Raw genomic sequence first — 17,755 nt, forward strand, 5'->3', positions numbered from 1 at the left:
GGAAGGGGAGAGAGATGGGGGAGGGGGACAGAGATGGGGGCAGGAGAGAGGCTGGTCAGTGGTGAGGAGGAAGGTACCAGCAGAGTGCCAGGCAGCCCTGGCCCTCAGGCCTGGCCATGGAAAGCCGGTCTGCAATCCAGACTTCAGGGAGGGCATGCTAAACCAGAAGTAGTATTTGCACCAGAAAGCAAGGCATTAAAGAGATCTTCCACAAACACATGTGCTTATCTGACCTGCACACAACAGGTCCCCCAGTCAGCCTTGATTCCTAACACCGGCCGCGGACTCCCTCCGGCATGTGTGTGGCTCCCAGACGGGCGGACCGAGGCACGAGCAACCCCCCTCCACAAGCCAAGCCTGGGGCAGGAGCCTCGGGGCTCAGAGGCTGAGTCGTCCCAGAGCCCCCTGGGCTGCAGGCTGGGGCCAGCCACCACTGCCCAGAGGTTCCACCCCGTGGCGCTTGGGCCCTGGTGCCAGGCTCTCTCCAGAGGCCTCTCTGCCCTACAAAAGCTGCCCGGCCCCAGGCCTTTCTTCATCACCAGGCACCCCGTCCCCAGGAGGGATGAGCCAGGAGGCCGCCTGCAGCGACGGGTTCCCAGAGAAGGACTGCAGCTACCCGCTGCCCCCACGGCTCTTGGCACCTCACACCCAGCGATCACCTTGCCCCTAAACCATTTTCATATGACCATACCAACCAGGCCAGGGGGTTAAGACGTCCCCCCTCTCCCGCACTCAGGCCACCTACCCTGGGAGGCCCCGCCCCCAGACTCCAGCCCCACTCTGCTCTCAGTGAGCCTCACCCACGGCCCCCTGTTGTCCTCCCAGGGTGGCCTCTGCAGGTCCGGGGCGCACGCTGTCCACCGGGAGGCAGATGTCTTCCTGTTGCTGCCTCAGCGAACAGGTGCTACAGCTCCAATAGCACACCGAGGCTCTTCAGTTCTGGGCCCAGAAGCGAGGAGGAAGCCACCCAGCCAAGTCAAGGAGCTACACACATAGGGCCACTTCCGGCCGGGCGCCTCGGCAAATCCATGCCTTGTCCACATTCTAGAGGCCACCACGTCCTCCTGTCGGAAGGACCCAGGGTGACACCAGGCCTACCTAGATAAGCCAGGATCATCCCCCATCTCAGGATCCTTAAGGCAACCACATCCACAGGCTGGGGCCCGGGGCCCACCATCCAGCTTCCTACATGTCTCTCCCAACTGCCTGATCCTGGGGCCTGGAGCCCCTTATGGGGTCAGACTGCCAGCCCCTCCACAGCCCCGGGCAGCGGGGGCTCCTGACTGAGCCCCCCACGGGGTCAGGCTGCCGAACCCCCCCTAGCCTCCAGGTAGCAGGGGCTCCTGACCGAACCCCCCACACGGTCAGACTGCCGGCCACCCCACAGCCCAGGGCAGCAGGGGCTTCTGGCCGATCCCCCCACGGGGTCAACTGCCGACCCCCTCCACAGCCCTGGGCAGCGGGGGCTCCAACCTGCCTTCCCCACAGCGCAGCAGAGGCCTCACGGCGGGGCTCTTTGCTGCCACCAGGATCCCCAGCAAAGGCGCTCCAGGGCGGTGGAGGGCGTCTCCAGCATTACAACCTTCATGGGCCTCAGAGTCCCCAAGACCCCAAGGATAAGCCGGCCTCCCTGGGCTGTGGTCAATGCTCCACGAGCGGAGGGAAGCAGGTCAGCGGCTCCTGTGAGCTCTCAGAAAATTGCCACAGTGGTCATTACAACCATTAATAATTATACTCAGAGATCAAGGTCTTTGAAAACCCCCGTGATTCGACCTCTGCCCAACTACACTATCCCAGCCCCTCCCACAGTACTTTCCTCCCCCAAAGAGAACACTGGGAGCAGAAACCCTCCATGGGAAGGCCACGGGACACCTGCCTGTATGTTCCGGCAGTTCCCGCCCCGCCCAAGGAGCAGAACTCCCCCGCCCAGCAGGGCTGGGGCCTGGCCGCCAGGACCCTGGGAATCTGCTCCCAGCCAGCAGGTCCCCAGTCTGCATTCCTGTGGAAGCACCCCCAGGGCAGACAGTCCTCTTCCACAGAATGCCCACCCGAGAAGGCACATGTGTGCCCCCAGGCCAGTGACGGGTGTCTTCACGGCATACCCAGCAGCCGGCAAGAACAGAAGCTGGATTGGGAGCCACTGGGGCAACAAGGAGGGCCATGGGGCAAGCGTGCAATGTGGGAGCCCAGCCCAGCCCACTCGGGCCCCACGATGCCGGCCACGTGCTAACCCTCCGCAGGGCTGTCAGACGCCCAGGCTAAGCCCAGCCCCCCTGGCTTCTCTAGGCCTCTCCCCAAAGCCTGTGGCTAAAGTTTGTCCCAAGTGGCGTCTGAAGGGCAAGACCCCTCTGTGACCTGAGGGCAGGCTGGCAGCCGAGCGAGAGGCCCAGCCGGTTCCAGGCAGAGAGCTAACAAGGCAACCTCCGCTCCACCCTGCCACAGGGCCCTGCTCTGCTCTCAGACACAAAGGGCCTGCCTCAAACACGCATCCTAAGCCGCTCCAGGAAGCAGCCCGCAGGGCCAAAACGTTCCCGTGCACCGTCTCACTCCTCCGGGAACAGAGCAGACCTTTGTTTGCTGTCTTCGCTGTCATCAAATATTTACAGGGGCTCACAATCCAGCCCAGAGCCAATCCCTGCACTTCCCGGGAAACAGCCGTGCAGGTGAGCAGGCCGGGAGGCAGCCGTGGTTCCCTGCAGGGAAGCCGCCCCTGTCCCCAGGCCAGACCGTGCCCGCTGGAGCCTGGGGCCTTGCTGGCTGGACAGGAGGCCAGGGCCAGCAGGGGCTGGACAGCTCTCCGCCGCCGGGCCTCCATGGAGACCAAGAGCAATTGGTGTGAGTGTGCGTCCACCCCAGGTGGGTGTGGGCAGGTGCCTTCTGCTGCCCAGGACAAGGGAGAGGGCAGCTGGGTCCCGTGTCCACTCCGGCCTGCCGCTCCCCAGTAACAGACCAAACTGGGCTGCCCCAGTGTCAGCAGCAGGTACACAGACCCATAGATGGGGAACTTCAGGCACGGTGGAACAGGGACCAGGGGGCTGGCGGGTATAGCAGGTACCGAGCGCCAAAGGACAGGGTGACAAGACCACGCGATCCATGTGTGAGAAAGTCTCAGGCGGCACGCGGTATCTGGGACAGAAAGTGAGCGTGCTGCCTGAACCGGGACGTGGGTCGGCACTCCGTGGGGCCCAGACACACTGACCTACCCCCGACGTTCCAGCAATGTCATTTCTAAAACAGCGGAGCAGAGAGCACCCCTCAGTCATTCAGCATGTGCAGAATTGCATCCATCCCGTTCCTTTTTAAAGACTTTCCCTATTTTCATCTGCTTTTCCTTCATTTTGTCTCTAGCTGATTTCTCTCAACTCCCACCTCATCCCTGAAGTCCTCATTGAGATCATACACCTTCCGACCTTCCCTTAACCTGTGCAGACCGGCCTGCAGCCGCAGAACGGCCTGCAGCCGGAGAGACGGCCCCATGGGTGCCACGGGCATGCCATCTGGCAGGCGTGAGGCTGACCTGGCACCGGCCGCTAGGAGGACAGGAGGGGCACACAAGCTCCATGGGGCTGCACCCACGCCAGGACATGGTGTACATGGGGTAGGTGGTCCACTGACGCCCACAGGCCGGGAACCCCCGCCACAGATGGTCAGGGCCACCAAGGCCAGAGAGCTATAGCAGCAGGGCTGGGGGGAGCCCCAGGTCCTCCGTGCACCCCTCCCCAGGGTCTGCCCCACCTCTTCTGACTGCAGTTCACTCACAGGAGCACACCTGGGCTACCGGAGGCCACAGTGTTCTCACTGCCTCATGACAAAACCACACTCCTGGCCACCCTCACCTTCCCCACGTGGCTGCAGCAGGTCTGTTCAGCACCCACACAGGACCAGTCTGGCCCCCATACCGGGGCTCTGAGTCCCCACCCAGACCCCAAACTGCCAGTCCCGGGGGGGGCTGGAAGAAAAGGAACAGTCTGGCCTAGATGCTCCTAAGGAAATGTCTGGGAGTCTGACCGGGCCGCTGGCTGCCCCAAGGGCAGCTTTCATCCCCCAAGGACCCCACAGTCCATGCTCCAAGGCAACCCTATATCAGAGGAGCAAACCACCCCACAGCAAATGCTAATGCGGCTCCCATGTGGGTCATGGGCCCCGTGTGCCACCAGGGCCTGGGGGGTGCCCCGTGTCCCCAGGACCCAAGAACACACAGACTTCTGAACTGCCCCTGGGGATAGGGAGGCCAAGGGACGCACTCGCTGCTACGGGGGGCTCTCGCCAAAGCTGGGGCAGGTGGGGACCGCAGGCTGTGGGTGGTGACTCACCGTCACTGCACGTGCCAGCTCGGACGCCACAATCATGACTTTGCAAAAACACCAAAGAACATAAAAAAGAGGCAAGAAAGGCAGAGACCCAAGTGAACGCCGCCACGTCAAGGAAGGAGGTTTGGGGTGGGTTTCAGCATCTGTCGCATCACCACCTTCCCAGGAACATCCCTAGAGATGCCCCCACTCCTGCAGGGGCCGCCTCCTCAGTCCTCACAGCCCTTGCCCCCTGGAGGAGCCCAGTGCTGGCACAGGGAGGGGATGGGTGAACACGGCCCACCGGGGCTCCGGAGCATCAACCATTCAGCCCAAACAGGGGTGCCCACACGGGGAAGGCAGGAGGCCTGCAGCTCTGAGCCTCACGCCGCGCTCGCGGCCCAGCTTCCTGGCAGCAGCCCCAGCGGCCTTGTTCAGGTCCTGCTCCGCTCCTGACTGCCCCCAGGAAGGGGACCACCGTGATCTCTCCACAAGTCTGGGTGGTTCCAGGAGCATCCCTCAACGGGTCAGAGGTCGTGGGGGTGGCAGAGCAGCCCCTCGCAAAGAACGCAGCCCGTGTGCCCGCCAGGCGCCTGCCCGCCTCACATCTGTGACCCGCACCCATATCTATGACCCGCGCCACCACAGGGCCCCTCACAGAGACGCAGCCCGAGTGTGACCATGCGGAAGCCTGGCGGCCCGGGACGCCGCCTCTGTGGGAGAAAAAGGCAGTACCACAAAGATGCAAAAACAATGATAAAAAACAGTGGAGCGATTGTTCTAGATGAAATCTGCCATGACAAACAGATGCAGTTCACGGCTCCTGTGACTGGATCCCGGATCCGGAGAAGACGATCAGCTCCACCCGGAGGCACAGCCCGCGTCAGACGCGTGGCAGATGGCATCTAAGGTGGCTGTGAGCGGGACATGGAGTTGTGGATTTGTGGGCCCGCGAGTGGCACTCCAGGCGCGAGGGCCACAGGCCAGGGGACATGTGTGAGGAGCTACAGGGATAGGAGCATGTGTAAAGCTGTCAACACCTGGCAGTCCAACTTCCCTAAGTTTCTCAAAAAAGTTTGTGGGGAAATGGACACAGAGTCCTGGCAGAGAGGAGGCTCTGCTGGCGGGAGAGAGGCAGGGGGTGCTGCCGCAGCAGGAGGGGTAGGGACAGTCCGGCAGAGGCCTGGGGGCAGGCACAGGAGGCGCCCAGAAACAGTAGGCGTGGAGGCTGTGCTGTTGGCGGGACAGGCCTGGGTGGAGGGCCTCATCACACGCAGGCACCACAGGGCCTTGGAGACATGAGGTGACCAGGATAGACACCGGCAGGCACTCTCACACAGCCTGACCCCCTCCCTGCCAACAAAACCCACTGTATCCAGCCCCAAGAACAGACTGAAATCCATCCATGGCAGCAAGCCTTCCCCAGATCCCCTGTGGCAGGGCCAGACCTTGCCACCCCATTCTAACCCAAGAGACCAATGTCACTTACTGGTAAACAGTTTCCCTCATGCATTAAAACATGGGCACCCATCTACCCACTTGCTTCCTGCCTTCAAATGTGGTTGTGATGCCTGACACTATGGCAGCCTTTTTGCAGCCATGAGGCAAAGGGCCTGTGGACAAATCCAATACAGCCAAGAACAGTAGGAAAGAAAAACAGGAAAACACCACTGTCCCTGCCAACACTGCTAAGCCACCAGGGCCCTCGGCTGGCCACTTCTTGGTCCTACATCCTGGGAATGATGAAAACTCTGCATTGCTTAGCCACACTCAGTTCACAGCTGAGAATTTTCCCAGCTTATGCGAAAAGCAGGGAACCTGGGGAAGAGTGGACACCAGAGGGGGATGTCTCTGGCATCTAGCCAGAGACAGTGGGAATCTCAGGCAGTGTCCCATGCCTAGCACTAAGCACAGCCATGACCCCACTGACGAATGAGACAGAAGCCCCCACGGTAACTGCCACAGAGCCAAGACATGCCACAGGAACATACACATCCCAACCAATATTTGGCTGCCACATACTGGGCACTCCCCAGAGCCCATCTCAGTCCCATGAAGCAATGGGAAAAGAAAAGGCAAGAGCGCAGGGTCTCCAACAGCCCCTTGAGAGCTTCGCAACACAGTGGGCACTTTAAAGGCTCTGAGAAGTACCGAAACAGCAATGCCTACCTGACCCAACCCTCCCCAAACCCGTTAGTGACACTCCCTTTGCATAGCAAAGCAATAAACACATATACGAGATGACGATGCAGGGAAGAGAAGCCTGGGCCATACCACCAGCCACGGCCCCACTGCATGAGCGCCCCACCCCTCACCCCATGCCAAGCCTCCTCATCTGTAAAAGCAGAGTCCCAAAATCTCTCATGGTGGTTCTGAAGACCCAGTGAGCTCACTGGGTTTGAGGAGTCTGAGAAAGCCCTCCCCCTCCCCACCCTGCCTGTGGCCAGCTGACAGCCATGCCCAGACCTCCCGGTGGAGGAGGCCCCCCAGCCAAGGCAGCCTGCATAAACCATCAGGACTTAGGGGCACCAAGCCTTGCCCAGCACCCCCTCTATCCACTGGCTCCTCAGACAGAGTGTCGGCAGGGCTCATCCGGTGACGTCTTTATTTCTGGGGCCACCGTGCAGAGATCTCCCTCCTGAACACTTTGAGAGATATACCCAGCTCAGGGGGAGGCAGGTGTGAAAGGGACCACCCATCTGGGACCTCCTGGCACCAACACCCCTGGGATGGACCCTCAGGGAGCCCATAACCCAGAGCCTCTACTCTGTGGCCTGCAACACTCAGTCCAGCTCCAGCTTCTCCCCACACTGCCAGCATGGCTGAGAACTTTTTAAAACAGCAAACACAAAGACGGCAACAAACCCTAACCATAGCCTCTCCTTGAAAGCTAACAGCGTTAAAAGATCCTTTACCAACAAAAAGATTTTAAAACATGTCACACCCTGACGCAGTGCCTGGGTGGCTCAGTCGATCAAGCATCCAACTCTTGATTTTGGCTCAAGTCATGACCTCAGGGTCGTGAGATGGAGCCCCCATCAGGTTCTGTGCTCAGTGGGATGTCCATTGAGGTTTCTCTCTCTCCCTCCCTCTGCCCTTCCCCCTACACGCACATGCTCTCTCTCTCTAAAACTAAAGTAAATCCTAAGAAGATAAATGAACTGATGTGGCGCCTGGGTGGCTCAGTCGGTTAAGCGGCGGCCTTCCACTCAGGTCATGATTCCATGGTCCTGGGATCGAGTCCCACATCGGGCTCCCTGCACAGCAGAGAGCCTGCTTCTCCCTCTGCCTCTGCCTGCTGCTCTGCCTACTTGTGATCTCTCTCTCTCTGCCAAATAAATAAATAAATCATCTTTTAAAAAAAAAAAAAAAAGGAAGAAGATGATGATGATGAATAAATGAATGAATGAATGGGTAGATGGAACCCAGGACACCCTGTGATTGCAGCTACAGCTGTAGGACACCCACATGTGAATTGTGAAGAACGGCTGTACTCGCTGGAATTAGGATTATCTGCAAACTCCTTTAAGGCAGCCATCATCATCGCTTTTTTAAATTAACGATTTTTAGAAAGGTTCCAGGTCTATGGGAAGATTTAGCAGAAAGCGCAGAATTCGCACGTACTCCCTCCCAAGCCCCACGGCCTCCCTCTGTTGACTTGGCTCACTGGGTACACGGACAACTGACGTGCCTTATTATCTCCTGGAGCCTCAGTCCACGTCGGCTTCACTCCAGGTGCTGGAAGTTCTGTGGTTTGAACATGGCTTTGAGGACCCTAGTTAGAGCATCGGAGTCGTTTCTCTGCCTAACATTGCTCTGAGCTCCCCCGTTCATCCTGCCCAGCCCCCGCCCTGCCCCCCACCCAACCTGCAGTGACCGCTATCCTCCTTCCCGGCGCTACAGCTGAGCCTTTTCCAGAACTCCCACAGCTGGACCAACGCACGACTTATGGATTCCAAATGGCTTCTTTTGCTTAATAATGTGCATCTAGGGTTCACTTCTGTCTTCTTGGGACTTCATAGCGCATTTGTTTTTGGTGCTGAGTAATATTTCCTCGTCTGGACGGACCACAGTTCATTTGTCCGCCACCCACTAAAGGACGCTTTGGATGCTTCCAAGTTTTGGCGACGATGAATGGAGCTGCTGTAAGCAACTGTGTGCAGGATTTGGTGCGGTTAAGTTTTCAGCTCATTTAGGTTATCTTTTTAAAGATTTTATTTATTTGAGAGCATGAGAGAGAACGCATTAGCAGGGGGAGCGGCAGGCAGAGGGAGAGGGAGCAGGCTCGATGGGGACTCGATCCCGGGACCCCAGGATCATGACCTGAGCCATGCTTACCGGCTGGGCCATGCAGGCGCCCCAAGCGTGTCTGGTTTCGTGAGGCGCTGCCAAGCTGTCCTGTGACACCGCAGCACGGTCCGCGTCCCTGCAACGGTGACTGGGCTCCTGCCGCTCGGCAGCCTCGCCAGCACTGTCGTGTCAGGGCCCTGGAGTTCGGCTGTTCTAGTAGATGTGCAACAGAATCTCGTCTGAGTCTGCATTGCCCTGATGACACGTGATGTGGAGCTTCTCATGCACTTCTCTGCTGTCTGTATGTCTTCTCTGGGGAGGTGTCTGTTAAGTAAGGTCTTTGGTCCGTTTTTTTTATCAAGTTGTTTGTTCTCTTATTCTTGAGTTTTAGGAATTCCTTGTACGTTGTATCACAGTAAACTTTTTTTTCATAGATTATGCCCTTGGTTTGTACCTAAAATGTCATTGCCAAGAATATCACCCTGACACCAAAACCAGACAAAGACCCCACAATAAAAGAGAACTACACGCCAAGATCCCAGATGAACGTAGAGGCAAAAATCCTCCATAAAATACCGGCAAACTGAATCCAACAGTACATTTAAAAAAATCATTTACCATCATCAAGTGGGATTAACTCCTGGGATGCAAGAGTGGTTGAGCATTCGCAAATCCATCAACATGACCCATCACACCAATAAGAGGAAGAACAAGAACAATATGATCATTTTAACAGATGCAAAAAGACCATTCGAGAAAGCACAATATCCATTCGCAATACAAGCTCTCCACACAGGAGGTTTAGAGAGAACACACCTCAGCTAAACACATGTGTGTGTATAAACCCACAGCTAACATACTCAATGGGGGAAAACTGAGAGCTCTTCCCCCTCAGGTCAGGAACAAGACAAGGACATCCCCTCTCATCAGTACTGTCATTCATCACAGCACTGGAAGTCCTAGCCACAGCAATCAGACAAGAAAAAGAAATAAATGGCATCCAAACCCATAAGGAAGAAAAAAAAAATTTCCCTATTTATAGATGACATGATATTTCACATAAAATCCCTAAAAACTCCACCAAAAAACTACTAAAACTGATAAATGAAATCAGTAAAGTCAAAGGATACAAAATCAACATACAGAAATCTATTGCATTTCTACACACCAATAATGAAACAGCAGAAAAAGAAATTGAGGGATCGATCCCATTTACAATCACAACAAAAAAAAGATACCCAGGAATAAACCTAACCAAGGAGGTGAAAGACCTGTACTCTGAAATCTACAGAACACTGATGAAGGAAACTGAAGAAGACACAAAGAAATGGAAAGATGTTCCATGCTAGTGGATTGGAAGACCAAATACTGTTAAAATGTCTATACCCCCCAAAGCAACCTACACATTTAATCCCTATCAAAACACCAACATTTGGGATGCCTGGGTGGCTCAGTTGGCTGAGCGTCCAACTCTTGATCTCAGCTCCGGTCTTGATCTTAGGGTTGTGAGATCAAGCCCCACACTGGGCTCCACTATGGGTATGGAGACTACTTAACAAAAATATGAACAACTTTTCTCAGGGAAATAGAACAAACAACCCTAAAATTTGTGTGGAACTACGAAAGACCCCAAATAGCCAAAGCAATTTTGGGGAAAAAAAAAAAAGTGAAGCTGGAAGTATCACAATTCCACACTTCAAGTTATATTACAGAACTGTAGTGATCCAAACAGTACGGTGCTGGCACAGAAAAAGACACACAGATCAAAAGAACGGAGCAGAGAACACAAAAATGAACCCACAATTATACGGTTGATTCATCTACTCAAAGGAGGCAAGAATATGCAATGGGATAAAAAACAGTCTCTTCAACAAACGGTATTGGGAAAATTGGACAGCTACATGCAAAAGAATGCAACTGAACCACTTTCTTTCATCATACACGAAAATAAATTCAAAATGGATAAAAGACCTAAATGTGAGCCCTGAAGCCATAAAAATCCTAGAAGAGAACACAGCCAGTAATGTCTCTGACACTGGAGGTAGCAATGTTTTTCTAGACACGTCTCCTGCGGCCAGGGAAACAACAGCAAAAATGAACTAGTGGGACTTCACCAAGATAAAAAGCTTCTTCTATACAGTCAAGGAAACAATCAACAAAACTAAAAGGCAGTCTATGGAAATGGGAGAAGATGTTTGCCAATGACATATCCGATAAGAGGTTAGTATCCAAAATACATAAAGAACTTATCAAACACAACACCCAAAGAATAATCCAGTCAAGAAATGGGCAGACGGCACGAACAGACTTTCTTCCAAAGAAGACGTCCAGATAGCCAACAGACACATGAAGAAATGTTCAACATTGCTCATCAGGGAAATACAAATCAAAATTAAATGAGATACCACCTCACACCTGTCAGGATGGCTAAAACTAACAACACTGGGAACATGAGGTGTAGGTAAGGATGCAGAGAAAGGGGAGCCCTCGTGCACAGTTGGAGGGAATGCAAGCTGGCGGAGCCACCGTGGAGAACAGCACGGAAGATCCTCAAAAAGTTAAAAACAGAGCTGCCCTGTGACCCAGCAATTGCACTACTGGGTGTTTACCCAAAGAATACAAAAATACTGATTCAAAGGGCTACATGTACCTGGACGTTTACGGCAGCATTATTTACAATAGCCAAATTATGGAAAGAGCCCAAGCGTCCATCAACCGAGGAAAGAATAAAGGAGACGTGGTACAGCTACGCGATGGAACATCACGCAGCCATCGAGAAGGACGGCATCTTGCTATCTGCAGTGACATGGACGGCGCTGGAGTGCGTTACGCTAAGTGAAATACCACATGATTTCGCTCATATGTGTAATTTAAAAACAAAACAAGTGAGCAAAGGGGAAAAAAAGAGACAAACCAAGAAATGGACTCTGGACTGCAGAGAACACACTGACGGTACCGGGGCGGGGGGGGGTGTTGGGGAAACAGGTGACGGGGATGAAGGAGGGCCCTTGTCTCGATGAGCACCGAGTGGTCACGGAAGGCCTGAATCACTGTGCTGCACACCTGAAACTGATGTCACACTGTACGCTAACTACTGGAATTTAGATAAAACAGAGTAAAATAAAATAAGCCATTGCCAAGCACACGGTCACCTAGATTCTCTGTCACCTTCTAGGAGTTTCAAAGTTTTGCACTTTCCAGTTAGATCTATGGCCCATTTTGAGTTAATTTTTGTGGAAAGAGTAAGGTCTGCGTGTGGATTCACTTTTCTGTGCGGGGACATCCAGTGACTCCAGCACCGTCTGCCGCAGAGACTGTGTCTGCCCCTCCAAGCCACCTCTGCTCCGTCGTCACAGGCCGGTGAACTCCACTATGTGGGTCTGTCTCCAGGCTCTCTGCTCTGCCGCACTGAGCTACTGGTCTACTCTCGCCAACACCGCATTGTCCTCATCTCCTTTCTTTTATTCTTTTCCAAAAAACTTCACATGTATTTAAAGAAAGCTGACGTAAATTAGAGGCAGTGATCATGTAGTCCGGAAAATCTTAGAATGCATCCCTCTGGGGGACAGAACCGGATTTGAAAACTATTTGAAGTGAGAAAACCTGCAGCCAAGCCTCCGACGGGCCGAGCTTCCGGTCCTGAGCCACCCTCGCGGGACCGGTCGGCCCAGAACACAGCCCCTCCTCGCCTGTCTGTGGCCAGAGGCAGCTCCTAACTTGCTTCTCGGAGACTCCGGCCGCTGCTTCACACCTCCTCTCATCGGCCCCTCAGATGATGAGCCGGCGGCACAGGTGCGGGGGCAGAGCACAGGGCCCCCCCCAACACACGGGGGCCCGCTCCTGCCCGCGGGCCTCCGAGCTCCCCGGGCGCCAGCTGGCTCTCCACTTCGGCCTCTCTTTCCACACGTAAGTGCAGGGGGAGCATCACTCTGCTTTGCCCTCAATGCTCAACACGTGTCGACAGTTCCCACGACCCCGTGACGGTCCGCTAGCACCAGCCCCACTGCACAACAGGTAAACCAAGGCTCACAAAGACAGGTGTCTTCCCCAAAACCTCTCCGCCAGGAAGCTGTGGGTCTGGGGTCCAAATGCAGTGGGGGCCCTGCTCTGGGGTGTTCGTGCACACCGGGCAGGGGGCCCTGTCTGGCTGCAAGTCTCCTGAACGCCCCTTCCCAGCACCTCCGGCAAATGCCAGTTTCCACCTCCTCACTCAGCCAAGCGGATGGCAAAGGAGACCCAGGCGCACAGCCCAAACCTCTGCAGACCGGGTCAAGTTCTGTTCCTTCGAAGAGGTGACCTGAAGCTCCATGTCCTCACCCTGGGCATCATCCAGCTTCAGCCTAACGCTGGCCTGAGCCACAGGCCCCAAGAGAGGCCTCTGGCCACGCATGGGAACACAAATCCAAGCCATTCTAGAAGGCGAGTGACAGGCACAAGGTCAGCCCCGCCAGCCCAGGACCGCAGGATGGCCTCTCCACACACTCACTCCCTTGCCTCCTGCAGGCTTCTAGAAAACACCCCCCTCCAGGAACACCGGGCTCTCCCACCGCGATGTGGTCTGCCCTGTTCACTGTGGTAACCCCAGGCCAGAACCAGGGCACCCACTGAACAAAGGCACTTCACCGCTAACAAGGGGACCTGGCATCCAGAACCTTCTGGAATACCTCCCCACCCACTTAGCACCTTTTCTTCTCTCCACGTTCTGGCTCACAGCCCACCTGCAAACCTCGTATACCTCAGTAAGCCTAAGGCACAAATTGAAGTGACATTGGGGGGAAGCCCGCCAGCCCGTCACACTAGTAAGTCTGGGGTCCTCATCCTAGGGCCCACATTACTTGGCAGTCTGGCCCAAATCAGGCTCAGTCCACTGCCCCAGATGCCAGGACCCCAGAGAGTGCCCCAAAAGGCACACACTGAGCAGCAGGAACTCCTGCTTCCAGCAAGAAAAAAGCTGCAACATCCAGGACGCCCCCAAGGGTGACCCACAGCTGGGCGTGCTCACCTATCACGGCCGACCATGCCAGCCTCGCCAGCACAGCACGCCCTTGATGCAAAGGCAGGGAAAGGGAGAGAGCCACCACTCAGGTCCCTCAGGCAAGCAAACCAGAACCAGGAGGGGCGGGGCACAGGAAACACGGCTCCAGAAACTGAGCTTTATGCACCTTACTCCAGCAAGCAAGCACAGTCCCTTCCACGTGGGGCCCCCACCCCCAGGACAGGCTGCTTGAGGCCACTGTGACAGCAGACAAGGCCCCTGAGGGGACCTGAGCACCTTGCATGTGAAGCTGCCCAGCACCCCGATACGTCTCCAGCCTGTCTGTGAGCGGCAGTGGTGCGCCTGCCCGGTCATGTGCCAGCCCAGCGCCTGCAGAGACGGCCGCCCGGCCACAGGAGACCCCACGGGGCCACGCACAGCGAGGAGACCATGCACACCCACCTGCGACAAACCTCCCAGGGTGCAGGCCCGTCAGGAGCACACAGCAACCCTGTGACCACACAAAGGGGATGGCAGAGGTCTCCTGGTGCCCATGTCCGCAAGTCACTCCTCAGGCCGGGCCTGCCCCTCAGGAGCCCAATCACCTTTGCGCAAAGCAGAGCAGCAGGACAGCACCGCTGGGTCTGGGAACCTGGCCCTGGCGGGCAGGGCCCCCCATAGTAGCTCTTTAGCATTGTTTAGGATGTGCCCAGCCCCACAAGGGCCCCATGAGTGCTCTGAGCAGATGACCCCCACCCTGCATGCGGGCCTAAACCCCAGCACAGGAAACATGGTCCCCGCTACCCCTCCCCACCCCCCCCCACTGAGGCAGTGCCCAGCCCCCCAACAGCAGCTCCCAAAGCCTTCTACACGGAGGCCCCATCTTCCCGGAAGGCAGGGGGCCATGGACAGGAGGGGGCTGAAACCAAGGCTCTCCAGGATCCTGAGGCAGACACCAGAGGAGTGGGGTGACCCAGGAAAGGCCAGAAGCCCACATCCAACACGGCCTCCAGATGCCAGCCAGGTCTCCTCGGGGGCCCACGCCGGCTCAAAGGGCACAGCGGGGAAAAAGGTGCCCTCACACACCCGAGACAGTGTTGGTGGTCAAGACCTGGCCCGACACCAGGACGGGCCCACACGGGCCCGTAGCCAGCCGAGGACAGTCACGGGGACAAGGGAAACATGCACAGGAGCGAGGGCAGAGCTCTGCATGCGAGCACTCCCTCTGCTATCAGGACACATTCTGGTGACCAAACAAAAGTTCATTCAAAAGAAGAAAGACAGGGAAGTGATACTTTAAAATGGCTTCCCCAGAAAATCAGTACGAGCTCTGGCCGACTAGAGAATTCAGGAGGTGATGTGTCTTGCTGCAAAGCCCTTCCAACATGAATTTATGGAAGAAAATCAGACGTCACAGAAATCTTTCATCCTGCAAGGCAGACTTACTGGGTCTAGAGATGCAGCCTTTACCCCCTTGGGCAGGGCACCCTGGGAGAAAAGTAAGGGAGCCCTCCTCCATTCCGGAGGAGGCCAGCAGGTGCCAATGCCCCCCCCAGCATCCTGAGGGCAGAAAGAAACAGACTTTGGAGAGTGAGTTTGGGGATATTCCAAAGCTGCCAGCCAAGGCACTCCTGAGTGAGGTTGAGGAAGGGGAGGTCAAAGGGTGAGGAGAATCCTGCAAAGCTCCCCATGCAACACTCCCAGTGACCCGCCCTCCACTGGGGTCCCTGACACCCAGCAATCCTGGGGGCCGAGGGAGATTGAACAATTCCACACTGTGCAGAAGGAAACCCCCTCCTTCCCTGGCACAAAGCCAACAGGCCACCTGTTGTCCTTTCTCGGTGCACAGGGGTCCCAGAGGCCCAACCCTCACCTCCACCAAGGATGGCCTCACCAGGCTGAAGGCCTCCTCCGATGATGCTACACTCTACCCTCGCCCTCCCACCACCTGTGTCCTAGATGGTGACCTTGGGGGTCCTCAACACTGAACGGGGTAATCATCAGCCTCCTGGTTGGTGAGGAGGCAGCTGGACACCAGCAGGAGGCTACTGTCCTGCTGTTCCAGGCCCCATCTCAGACCAGCCCTGCAGAGGCAGCTGGCCCCAGATGCTGCCCATGGAACTAGAGGAAGTGTTTGTTGCCCAGTCGCTGGGAGAGGTACAAGGACAGTTTCCCGCCAACGGGGGCTCCCAGTAACCCCTATTCAAGAACTGCCACCAGACGGATGGGAAGCCTTCTCCAGCCTTCCCACTACCTCCCAGAGTCCAGGCATAATAGACGCCTGGACGCCAGCCAAGCTCCAGGCCTATGTTCTGCTCAGGGAGCCAGAGGCAGAGCCGCCTGCCTTGCCTTACAGGGAATGGGAACGAAAAACCTTTCTGAGGGTCACGTGCGCCTGCAATGCCTCATCACTGCTGAGGGCTACATCGGATCCCGCCTACAGCCACTCCCCTGCTCCAGCCCACCACCCTGCACCCGCGGGTGCCCACAGCGCCACGCAGGGTCACTTGGCGAGAGGGAGAAGGTGGGAAGGAAAGGCGCAGGGCCATGCTCCAAACCCTGGGGTCCTCCGCTCCTCTCTGGTCCTCCTTTTGCCATGCGGCAGCGATGCCCAGCTCACTCCCTCACCCACGCGGTGGATGCCGGGCCCCCAAGACCACAACTCCCAAAGCCACCCCACCGCAGGGGGCCCAGAAGTGACAGCCATGAGGAAGAAGAGCTCAGTCCCTCCTGAAGGGCTCCACAGGACGCCAACCAGGCCTGCCAAGACAACTCCACACTGCCACTGCAAAACCAAAGGACTGCAGGAAGGGGTGGCCTCTGGAGCTCTTTGTCTCTGGAGAAAAGCCAAGGACAGGTCGACACCCATCAAATCGGGGGGTGGGGGGACTCGCACACATGCAGGCCACACTGCAGGGGCCCAAAGGATAGAGCAACCAAAGTCAATTTGGGGGTCAAAAAGGCAGGCAACCTGCAGCGTGGCGGGCTGCCCTGTGCCAGGCCTGGAAGGCCCTGCTAACTTTACGGGGTGCTGGGAGAGGCTTACACCCGCGCAGCCAGCTCTCAGCACAGGACAGCCCCGTGCCTGACAGCTGACCCCCCCCACCCCCACCCATGAGGGAAGGCCCCGTAAACACCCTCTCTGACAGCCACTGTCCTGGCTTCCACCGCTGGCCCAGGAAGCTCGGGTTACGGTTCATATAATCTTCCAGGGCTGGGACTGACACAGCCAACGTGAGGGCAAAGGTTATGAAAAATGCATGTCCACCGCCTTTGCATCAAAAAAAAAGAAAGAAAAAAAGGGAAAAAGAGAGAGAGGAAGAAGAAGGAAAGAAAGAAGGAAGAGAAAGAAAAAAAGAAAGAAATCCTGCCCGCATTTTGTACGACTTGGTTTTAAGACCTCTCGCACAACCATTTTGTGAAGCAATGGGCCCTGGGAGAAACCAGGAGGCCCCTGCCGCATCCGGGCCGGGGCGGCCCCACCTCACACAGACCACGGGTCAGAAGCGTCTCCTAAGCGTCCCCAGTGGGGGCACCCACACCTTTAAAGACTCCAGAGCGCCTGGAACACAGGGCCCCCACACTGCCGCTTCCCATACAGACCACCTGGGAGGGTACAGCCAGGCCGACGGACACACCCTCCAAGTGCCCACTCTTCAGCAGGGACCCACACCGTGCCACACTCCACCGCCACACGCTGGGAGGTCCAACCCCGACCACATAGGCGGTGCGCACGCAGAGAAGGACACGCGCGGCTGCCCCCCAGGGCCGGATGCGCGGCCCCGCACAGGTGCAAGGCTGCGCCAGGACGCGCTCGCCCACCGCCCACCTGCGGCCGGCGTCCTCACCTGCAGCTCACACCAGGCCACCTCCACCCAGGTCTCCGTGTCCAGGCCCTTGTAGACGGTCTTGAACGAGCCGCGGCCCAGTTCGATGTCGAACTTGAGGAAGCGGCCGTCCAGGGAGGTGGCCACGGCCTTGAGGTCGTCCTCGTCGTCCTCCTCTTCCTCGGGCTCCTCCCGGCGTGTGCGCCCATGTTCCGGCCTCGCCTCCGGCGCCGCCGCGTCCTCCCGCCCCGCGGCCGCAGCAGCAGCCGCCGCCGCCTCCTCGCCGGGGCCTCCGGGGGACGAGGGCGCGGGGTCCGGGCCGGGCTCCTGCGCGCCCGCGGGCTCGGGGCCGGGGTCGGCGGGGGCGCCGGGCG

General features: G+C 57.0%; 1 protein-coding gene across 1 annotated transcript in view; it reads right to left on the reverse strand.

Moving 5' to 3' along the window:
- Window positions 1-17,755, reverse strand: part of LOC111153512 (WNK lysine deficient protein kinase 2) — a 161,801-nt gene that overhangs the window by 143,093 nt on the left and 953 nt on the right. Inside the window, exon 3 of the mRNA XM_022512572.1 lies at window positions 17,403-17,753. Within this exon, the coding sequence (XP_022368280.1) occupies window positions 17,403-17,753 (351 nt within the window). The remainder of the gene's footprint in view (window positions 1-17,402; window positions 17,754-17,755) is intronic.

The sequence above is a fragment of the Enhydra lutris genome, unplaced genomic scaffold (genome assembly GCF_002288905.1).
Source record: "Enhydra lutris kenyoni isolate GAN:26980312 unplaced genomic scaffold, ASM228890v2 scaffoldscaffold33, whole genome shotgun sequence".
NCBI lineage: Eukaryota > Metazoa > Chordata > Mammalia > Carnivora > Mustelidae > Enhydra > Enhydra lutris.